The 10,807-nt window shown below is 40.8% G+C and overlaps 2 protein-coding genes across 2 annotated transcripts; both read left to right on the top strand.

Moving 5' to 3' along the window:
• Positions 1-2,447: 2,447 nt before the first annotated feature.
• LOC147494623 (uncharacterized) lies at positions 2,448-7,940 on the top strand. The gene is made up of 6 exons (XM_086568185.1): positions 2,448-2,596; positions 2,689-2,782; positions 3,717-3,926; positions 4,201-4,679; positions 4,795-5,023; positions 7,102-7,940. The coding sequence occupies exons 1-6, from the start codon at positions 2,522-2,524 to the stop codon at positions 7,809-7,811; spliced, it is 1,797 nt and encodes a 598-aa protein (XP_086424311.1). The 5' UTR covers positions 2,448-2,521; the 3' UTR covers positions 7,812-7,940.
• On the top strand, positions 5,023-6,935 carry LOC147494624 (uncharacterized). The gene is made up of 2 exons (XM_086569149.1): positions 5,023-5,479; positions 5,590-6,935. Exons 1-2 carry the CDS (start codon positions 5,051-5,053, stop codon positions 6,754-6,756), a joined length of 1,596 nt encoding a protein of 531 aa, XP_086425275.1. The 5' UTR covers positions 5,023-5,050; the 3' UTR covers positions 6,757-6,935.
• Positions 7,941-10,807: the final 2,867 nt, after the last annotated feature.

The raw sequence follows: 10,807 nt of genomic DNA, 5'->3' as shown, positions 1-10,807 counted from the left end.
ATGGGAAAAGCAGACATATTCGTCTGAGACTACAGTCTATAAAGTAGCTGCTGGAATCTGGAGTTGTGGCTCTAGATTATGTGAGGTCAGAGTTAAATTTGGCCGATCCTCTGACAAAACCACTTAACAGGAGACAAGTGGTTGATACGTCAAGGGGGATGGGACTTTTGCCTTAGATAGAGGGCGACACTGATGGCAACCCCACCTATGTGATTGGAGATCCCATGAAGTAGGTTCAATTGGAAAAACAAGTCACCTCGTCGCTCTGGTATGCTATTGTCTTTCTTTGAGACGTCCCACCCTATGACTAGATAGCATTATTGTATACTTTGTATAACTTGAATTGTAATGAGAAAAGGATGAGTTATTTTACTCTTAATGGAATCCATAGTCCATTATTTTTTTTTGAGATAGTGTATTTTAACTGCAATGTACACTTGATGGATATCCACCTACGTGAATGTAGAACTGGGTCGGTTCTTATGAGTATTCAGGCAAATACTCTAGAGCATTCATGGAACACAGGCAGCGCAAGGGCCAAAAAGCGCAACACCGCAGAACAGGCATATAATGAAAGAGCAATGTGGGTGCATGTCCTCTATTTTACTACAAGGGAATGTTGGTTCAAAGATTTTTTAATCCACCACTTTCACGTATTATAAGACATATTACCCTATGACTGGTTCAAGCCCGAAAAGCACCAGTATCTTATGCATTGGTTTTTCGATTCTCTCTGGCATTTTGTTAACCCATTTCTTTTGTAATATCCTATTCCAAAATAGTGGGGGACTATTAGTATTTTGAAATAGTGGGGGATTGTTGGAATCTCCAAGAGTATTTCAAAATACATGTGTGTTGTTTAGTCCCACATTGGTGAACCACCACTAGCAAGTGAGGTATATGAGAAATTCCTCCAACATAAGGGCGTGCCCTTAGGGTACAAAGGCTTTTATGTTAGGAGGGAGGACTCACCCAAAGCCTCACACGCGCCCGCCCGCCCCGCACCGAACCGAGCCGAGTCGCGTCGTGTCGTGTCGGGTTTGGGCTTGGGCTTGGGCTTACTGTCTAGTGGGTAGTGGATTACCAATTGCCTAAACTTGGTTTTTGCTTTTGCAGCAAGTTTTGGCTAGCTAGAGTTCTACTTCGATTTGGTTTGTGAAACCGACTCTGAGAGGTGTCCTTCTCCCATCCTATCTGGTAACCGTATGATCCCTCTATATAATTAGTATTTGGATAACCTGAAAATACACGTTTAACTGAACTAAATATGATCATAGTAAGACATTGTATCTCACATGTACGACATTATGTTGTGATGTTAAATACACGTTTAACTGAACTAAATATAATCATAGTAAGACATTGTATCTCACTTGTCCGACATTATGTGCGTGGTGCTGTTAAATTCGTCTCATTCTAGCTATTTGAAGGCTCCTTTTCCTTAGCCTTTTTAATATTCATTACTGTTGTAGAAATTTATTCTGAAAATGAACATAGAAACAACATAACAAGGAATTAAGACATTATATTGAATAATAGTATATAGGTGGAGGAATAGCTCACCAAAGCACATAGTACTTGTCATCACGCCAAACACAAACATTAAATGACAAATAATCTACAAATCAAGTTCATAGTAACCAATCTCATCTAGATTACGATTTTTAGTAACCAATCTCATCAACTTCACATAATTGTTAGTGGGTTACGATTTTTTAATTGGCAGAATACATCTTGAATGAGATAGCTAAGAAAAGGAGAAGCCGATATCTTAAAATCTATCTTGCAGGCTACAATCTCCTATTAGTTCAAACTATTGTATAATGGTCACTACCATCACTTTAGCGATGGAAATAAGTAGCTTGTTTTTGGAAGATGATACCAACGTTTTCCTATGACAACATATATATATTTTTTAATGGTATGACAACATATGTAGAACCTTCTTAGTGGGTTAGAAGAAAACACAAGCCTTAATTTGGAAAGTGTTAAACTAGGATAGACAGAGAAAGCGATGAGAAAGAGGGTTCTTGAGAGAAAATAAGGAGAGAGAGGACGAAGGGTACAAACGTAACTGTGTTTTGTCAAAACTACTTTTTGTGTGGGGACCACGTCCAAAATGGGATTAAAACATCTCTGCCACTTTCAACGGGCAAGAATGGGATGATACATTATTCAACGTCCGATCCAGCAATTCACCGAATTTGGAATTACGACATTGAGTCTACTCAAATCAAAGGCAACAAATTGTGCTCATTGAGTCTCCTCAATGTGATGCACATTGAAGAAACACTCATTTCATATTTCATATTTGTAAACTCTGAGCTTTTTTCTATTTTCTCGTTCTTCAAGCCCAATTGCATCTCGGGATTGGTCCAATTATTGGGCTGGGCCTTTACTATTGGGCCTGTAGGCTTGATCCAGCCCAAATACATACATTGAATTGGGCTTCGTTCATAAACCCCAAAACTTTTCCAAGAACACAGCGGCAAGAAAGAAACAGAAAAAAAAAAAAAAAAAAATGGCGAAAGCTGGAAAAAAGTACCTTACTCGAACTCTAAAATCATACACAGATGGTATTCAAGAGACTATTCAGGTAAAGCCTATTTCTTAACTTATTCTTTTCAAAATTTTATTTTGACTCTTCTTTTTGTTATGTTTTTTTTTTTTTTTTTTTTGTTACTGTAGTTGTTTCAAGAAGCACCTGCTTCTACACTTGAGAAAGTACCATGGGAACAAGTTGTTGCAATGGCAGACCAAGTATCAAAACAGGCTACAATAGGTATTATTCTCTACCTATTTTGTGTGTGTGTGTAGAAGTAATTTTGTTCTGCTCTTGTTTTAATTGATGGTATGATGGTTGCATGTGGATTAAGTAATTAAGTGTGGCTTCTTTACTGTTTTAGTTGAGAAAATTATTTGTGGGTGCGGGTTCTGCGAATGTAAGCATAGAGAAATGTGGTAGGATGTTGGGGAAGGTCTATGAGGGAAGTGCGCTACTTTGCTTATAAAGGAACGTACATGTTAAATTTTAGCATCAGACTGTGTAGTCCCACACACCACCACAATGTGCCCTCAAAGTTCCGTTGAATTGGTCATTAATTGTAGCTATTTCTTCATGGCTTTAAAGTATTCCATGGTCTCGGGATGCTAACAAGTATCCCCATGTGTTGCTCCCAGTATAGCCTTCTCTCAGGTAAGAAAATATCCTAGCAATAAGAAACGGTGTTATCCTGCTCTTTCTAGGACTAGTGTTCATCTTATGGAAATACCCTGGCACAACTTAGGGCCATCTCGTGTTACTACTCAAGATTACATTATTGGGTAGCGAAAAACTCGGGGACACTCCTTATTTTATCTCATTACTTTTTTATCTTATATTTTTAGCATAAAATTTAGTTTGTTTTAGCATATAAATTGAGTGGGGACTTGATTTTAAAAGTATGTTAGGGAAAATCAACATAGTTATATCTCAAGTTGATTTCCCAATTGTTATTGAGCTTAGCTTTGTACGTGGCATACATCACAATCATGTTGATGAAAAGGAAAATATAGGTAATTTCTAATGGTTCGTCTTCTCCCTGTTTTATGATCACTTCCCATCTTAATCACATATTGATTGTAGTCTTTTTAGACAACTGAGTTAGCCAGGAAAGTTACTATCTATACGTGTACTTCTGGAATCAAGTCATTACTCATGGTTGTTTTCTATGCAGTTGGGTTGCTATGGAAAGAGGCAACGACAGAATTGCAAGCACTGGAAGAAAACATGAGTGTTTACTTCAAAATGCTTCAGGGGCTCCTCCTCCTTTCTCATGGGACTAAAGTTGGTGCTGGACCTACTCTTTCTTCCTGTATCCATGCATCTGCAAAGAAAGTTGTTGAGTGCAGTTTAACATTTTTGAGAGAGGCAGTCTTATCGTATGGTAATATTCTCCTTCTTCGCATGCCTTTTCAACAACATCTGATTTGTATAAATATCAGGAGATATAATGGATAGAACTGCATCTTGGTCTTTCGTTCTTCTTCTCCTTTTCTTGGGTGCTTAATTGCTTTAGCTTTTCTATAGGATTGCTAGTTGGTAAAAGTTTATTGCTGTTATTTTTTTTAGATGAATGCACTTGTTGTTGTTTGCAAATTGAAAGTGTGAGACTTGTTTGTAGGAATGCAATGATTGAACTTTTAAAAGTTGATGTGCAGGTTCTCGCAGTTTGACTCATATCCCGCCGCTAGCTGGCACTGTGTGGGAGGCCTGTGAGTCCCTGAAAAAGACTTCCACCACAAACTACACAGCCATTGGGCGAGGCATAACACAGGCAGCAGTATCTGTGAAGGATGTAGTGCGTGAGCTGAAGGAGCTGAAGCCAGGTAACAATGATCCAGTAGATGATGCTCTTGATAGGGCTGCTGCTGAAACTTCCCATGAGTCCCACAGTAATCACAGTTCAAGTGAAGATGACCTTGGTGATGATTTGAACGAAGAAGAAGAGGTGAAGGCACCAATGAGAATCTTCGTTGGAGGATTAGGAGAGAAAGTAACGGAGGCTGATTTACAAAAGACGTTCTCGTCTCTAGGGACAGTTAAATCCATTGAGTTTGTTAAAACCAGCGGCAGTAGTTTTGCTTATGTGGATTTACAACCTTCCTCGGATAAGTCCCTCAACAAACTCTTCAGCGCGGTCAGTATATATATATTTTCCTTACCCCCCCTTTTTCATTTCATTTATTTACTTGTACATATCATTGCATTTAAGTTGATACTGTGTTGTGTTGTTGGACTTGATAATATGGCAGTATAACGGATGTGTATGGAAAGGAGGGAGATTGAGACTCGAGAAGGCTAAGGAGCATTATCTAGTTCACCTGAGGCGAGAGTGGGAAGAAGATGTTGAAGTTGCTCAGGACAACATTGACATTCCAGAAAAGCCAAAGCTCTTGACCCAAGATAAGACACAACTTAAGATATTCTTTCCCAGGTTACACAAGCTAATTCTTATATCATGGGTCATTTTTGACAGATTATATTAAGATACTGAAATTGAAATTTTTTATGCAGCTTAAATCAGTGCCTTACAGTGGAACTGGCAAGCACAAATATAGTTTCCGGCGCGTTGAGGTTCCCTCTCTCCCAATTCATTTCTGTGACTGTGACGAGCATTGTGGTGCTTCTGAAATAGCAAAGGTGAAGCAAATATCTGCTAATGAAGAGCAAACTGAGATAATGAAGGAGGAAGAGCTGAATATGATGAGATCTGTGATGGACAAGATATTTAATAGAGAAGTTAAACCGAGTTCAGAGCGTCGCAGGGTCAAAGTGCCCACTGAGGAGGAGAGTCCAAAACACTCAATAGATGATCTTCCGAGTGAAAGTGAAGCAGATGAGGACAATGACGGTGACAACATTGTGATTAACATAGTGAGAGGAGGGAAGACCAAACTGGGTTCTGTGGAAAAGGGGAGACTGGAAAATGTGGATCAGGTATGTTATTTTATGCCTATTGGTAAAGTTCCCTATATTTTTTATTTTTTATTTAAGGATTTCTATCGGGTCACCAAATCTAACAAGAGCTATACATTTGTTTCTTCCAGGAATCAGGATTTGGGAAGCTCCAACCATCTAATGTTGCTCCATCCCATAATAAGATCAAAGCTCGCAAGGAAGTTAGTGGTAATCCGTCAGACACAATTACAAAGAAACCTCGGCTACTTTTATCTGATGAAAGTAACATAAATGAGTTCACATCTACTATGCACAAAAGGAAGGAGTGCCCAGAGACCAACCTGGAGGCATCAAAGAGTCCAGTTGAGGCTCAACCTAAGCAAACAGGAAATAGTCAACAATTAACTACCGGTCATTCGTGGAAACAGAAGTCATGCTGGAGGGAGCTGGTTGGTGAGACTGCCAAGAGTTCATTCAGCATCTCCCACATCTTGCCAAAGTCTACGGATTTTGAATCTGCAAGCTCCACTGACATGAACAGGCATAAATCAATGAAAAAGGTGAGATTTGAATCCACTTGCTCCTCTGAACCTGTAGGACATTTGAAGGATGAAAGTCTACCAGACAGTAGAGATGGTGCCTCCATTATGGTACAATCTGGAAGCCTATCCAAAGAATCAAAGATACCTAATGAAGCCCAACCTATGGAACTACTAGCTAATGCACCTAAGCAAGAATCAAAAGCCCCTGAAGAAGCTCAACCTGCTGAAGTACTAGCTAATGCCCCTGTAACAACTGGTGGTCATTTATGGAGTCAGAAGTCCTCGTGGAAGGAACTGGTTGGTGAGATGGGCAATGGTTCTTTCAGCATCTCAAACATAGTGCCAGACATTGCTTCTAAAAGACAAAATGCACAAAATCACTTCAGTACAGGCATTGCAGGCGCCTTTCACAACAAACGAGAGAACTCAACGAAGCAGGTTACAAGTGAAGTTCCTGTAAACGAGTCCAACAATGTTGGGAAGCATACCATCCTGCATGACAAGCCTTCTAGCCCCTCTGCCAAGGAAGAAAAGACGTCAGCTAGTTTGGATGGCGAGAGTGACAAAGTGGAAATGAATTCAGAAAATAGTAAAATAGACAACACTGCGCCAGAAAAATCCATGGGGAGTAATGCGTCAAATAATAAAGCTCCTATGAAGATCGTCATTAGCAAAGTCTGTCCTTTCATGAGGAGCAATGATTCAGAGAAGGAATGGATAAAGACAAGAGCAGCCCTAAGCGGTGCCCTTAAAAAGAAAAGTAAAGAGAAGTAGGAATTCCTGCAAGAGCTTCATAGGCATTACTGCTCGATCTATGGAAAATTGTTGTTCACTCTCCTGGAGTTGAAAGACAGAATGGAACACAACCGGTTCATTGCTCTTCTGTTCTTATAAAGATATTAAACTTATTCAATACTTAATGAGATGGGGAACCAGAAACATTTTTCTTTATTTATTTGATATGGAAATGAATTGTGCACTCAATCAAATGGGACCAGCTCGATGCATCTTATGGACATCTTTGATGCATCCACATGGTTACTGTACATCAAGATCTTTCAGTGACCATATCTTTGCTTTAGACCTATAATGATTGAACTTTTAAAAGTTGATGTGCAGGTTCTTGCAGTTTGACTCATATCCCGCCGCTAGCTGGCACTGTGTGGGAGGCCTGTGAATCCCTGAAGAAGACTCCCACCACAAACTACACAGCCATTGGGCGAGGCATAACACAGGCAGCAGTATCTGTGAAGGATGTAGTGCGTGAGCTGAAGGATCTGAAGCCAGGTAACAATGATCCCGTAGATGATGCTCTTGATAGGGATGCTGCTGCTGAAACTTCCCATGAGTCCCACAGTAATCACAGTTCTAGCGAAGATGACCTTGGTGATGACTTGTCAGCAGAAGAGATGATAATTGCCCAATCTGCTGTCAGCTTTGTATCTGACATACTTGTCATCATCAAGGAACTTCTGCGTTTCATTACGCGTTTGCTGAAGTGTCCAGACCACATGGAAAGCTGCCAGTCTGTTAATTCGTTGGAGAGATTATTGGGGCTTTCTCAATGTATTGTAGCAGAGGTGGACAACCTTGGGGCATGCCTTTATCCTCCACAAGAACTTACTAGCATAAAGGTGGCATCTGATAATATATCCAGTGCTGTGAATGGAATGAAGGCAGAGGCCCTCAGCCTTGAAGTCTCTTTAGAACGTTTCTCTCATGCGTGTGAAGATTTTGGCAAATCGCTAAGAAAACTGCAGTCTGAGTTGGGTTCCCCCGATGCCACTGAATTGGTTCCTGGTATGCAGAACCTTACGGTGAGCATGTAAAGAACTGCTAATCTTATGCAGCATATATACCATTCGGCTCTAGTTTTAGTTAATTTGGAGTTTCTTTACCAAATGATCTATGTTTTTGTACGTTAATCAAGAAACGACCTACACATCTGTATGACTGTATCACTGGTTACGGTTACACCAAGCTTTCATCAAAGTGATTTTTTTTTTTTGATTGGTAAGCCTGTTTTAAATGAGATCAGTAACTCTTTCATCAAAGTGATCTTTCAAATCCACAGGATAGAATCCCAGTAGAGAAAAGTGGTGATGTATCTACCCAAAAAATTGTTACTACTTGAGCAATATCCCGTGGGAGATCACTCAGCTTCATTTTGAAACTGGTTTCCACAATTTGTTGAAACTCGATTGTTTATGCAAATGAATTGCTTCTTTGTGACTGATAGATTTCTTAATATAGTGTAAATATTGCTTGAACTGAGTAGCAGTTGGTTGTATCAAGATAATATTTTAGAGGTTGTTTTCACATTCCTTATTTCGAATTGTTTTCTTATACCACCGGGGAATGGAAAACGATAGAAGCATGATAAATAGACCGTCAAATTCAGGAGTTGAAAGTGGGGCATATGGCCACCTTGAAATTGTTTAGTCCTTACCCCCTACATATTTTATAATCTCTGCTACAAAGAAACTTGTAACACCAATACTATTTGTAATTCCATCAATTACGTGTCTATCAAAAAAATTAGTTAGTTCTGATAATCCTCTTATGGCTAGTTAAAGTTTTTGCATAAAAATGGTCTAGGTTGGTAGTTCTGTGTATGTTGGAACCGTATGTGATATTCATTGGATGTGAATATTACTCCCTCACACAGCCCCATCTCAGTAGGTCGTTGTTTGCAGAAGAGCGTTCTGCTGAGAAAGAACGATAGCACGTGTTAAACACATTTGAGGAAGTGAATCCATTCGCGCAGAAATAGCAACCAACTTATCTACGCAGGTTGTGTACACAGTGAATGGCGACCTGGTGGGAGTTTTAAGTGGCACGTGGTGGGCACGTGGTACGACTGATTTGAAAGGTTGCAGCTGAACCGCCTCGTTTTGTGGGGAGACGTGGCACGTTAAGGTTAAATGAAATGATTACGTTTCTTTTGGAAAATGAACTGGTGACTTGCCTAATACGCCTGGAGAAGTGAATGGTTCGTCATTTGCATCTCACTGAAAAACGAGAGCGTAATGTTAGTTTCTCTCCTCTGCCATTTTTTATTTTCAATCTTTGCTATATTTTTTTTTGTGTTGGTTTGTGAGGTCATTGGTGGTTGTCTGCTATTGGTGTTAACTTGTGAGAGGAGAGGAAGTATGTTGGACTCAGATGATACCCGATCTGATGAGATTCGAGAAGTTTCTTTAAGTGAGGAAGTTGAAAAGGTTGATTCTGAGTCTGTGGTCACGGTGGCGAGCAGCTTTGGACTTTGTGAAGGTTCCTCTTCTAGTGGGTTGCCCCCTAGAACTGTAGATAGGCGTGCTTTGGAGAGTTTTGTTGAATTAAGGGACACTTGTGGTATTCATGTTAGCGACCTGGAGATACATGAAGTAGATGGTGATGTTGATGCTTTAAGTAATGAGTATATCCCGTGGGCATATGGGGTGGTAGTCTGTGAAGGGCAATTGCGAGCTGGTATGAGGATACCGTTTTCGCCACTTGTCTGTAAGTTTTTGAACTTTTGTCAGAAGTCGCCTTGTCATTTCGTAGGCAACACTTGGCGTTTACTGAGGGTATTCGATCTGTTGAATGAGAGGTTGGGGTATCGTGTTGAGGTCGTTGATATTATTGAGCACTTCGCTGTGAAGCGATCTCATGCTCATAATTTTAGCTTGCAGACGCTGACGGGGAAGTCAAGCATTCTAGATGGTGTGAGCAACGAGCCTTGGGAGAGAAAGCTGTTGTTTATTAATTGGACAATACTGTGCTAGTGGGTTTGCAATTCATACTAGGGTTTGCAACTTTTCTGGTATGTTGTTGTGTCCTTTGTTGTATACTGAGCAGTACTTGCTTGTTTTTGAATTGATTTTGTAATCGGTTATTTTGCAGAGGTCCTGTTGGCACTCGTACTAAACGTGGCATGATTGAGAGGTTCGCTAAGCTTAGTCGAGCCAAGAAGCAAGAGCAACTTCCCGAGGTCGCTGCTTTCTTTGTAGAAAGGGGAGGTCATGGAATAAGGCTTAAGCAGAGGAATCAAAAGAAAAGAGCTTGTGGTCAAGTCGACAGTGAGTCTTCTAACAAGTTCATCATGAATAGGGAAGATAGTGGCGTTCTGACAAGAGAGCAAAGGAATAAAAACCATAGCGAGCCCCTAAAGCCTGTGGGAGGTGCTGGGCCTTCTGGGGGTGATAGTGGGATGCCCAGGCTTAGTGGTGGGAAGGGTCACCACTCTGGTTCTGATCCTACTCCCTGGGACCACAGCAAGAGGCGGGTGCCCGCTCTGGTGGATGTAGACGAGCTGAGAGTTATAGCTCGTGAACTTGGAAGTTTACGGAAAAGAAAAGCTAGTGACGATGAAGATAGGATGGCTAAGGTAGCTCGCTTGGAGAATATAATAGGGGTGGAGTCTGGTTACCATTTTGTGGGAAAGAAAACTGGTCGTTCTGAGGGTGGTTCGAGCTATCAGGTGAGGTCGTTCCAGAGGGTCGATCTGGGAGATGACAACCTGAACCCTCTTGAGAAGGAGAAAGGTTCTGCTGTTGTGATTGTTGTTCCTTCCATTAGAAAAGAGAAGTCTTCTGGCAAGGGTAGTGTCAAGGGTGATTTTGGTAAGGGGGAGGCTTTGGAGACGGGTGTCACTTATGTTAATCCTAATACTGGAGAGGCCCAGTACGTTATGAGGTCGGACTGTAGCTTCCAGTCAGCTCCAATTGTGAATTGCTTGCTGGATAGCATTGTTCTTGATGGAGATCGACGGAACTTAGATGCTATGGGTGACCTTTCTGCAACAGTGAGGGCCATGGACCTTGCATATTGTTTGGTACGTATT

Source organism: Coptis chinensis, chromosome 6, assembly GCF_015680905.1.
Source record: "Coptis chinensis isolate HL-2020 chromosome 6, ASM1568090v1, whole genome shotgun sequence".
In the NCBI taxonomy this organism is placed as follows: Eukaryota; Viridiplantae; Streptophyta; class Magnoliopsida; order Ranunculales; family Ranunculaceae; genus Coptis; species Coptis chinensis.
The sequence above is the reverse complement of the archived record's forward strand: the minus strand, read 5'-3'. Positions and strand labels throughout refer to the sequence as shown.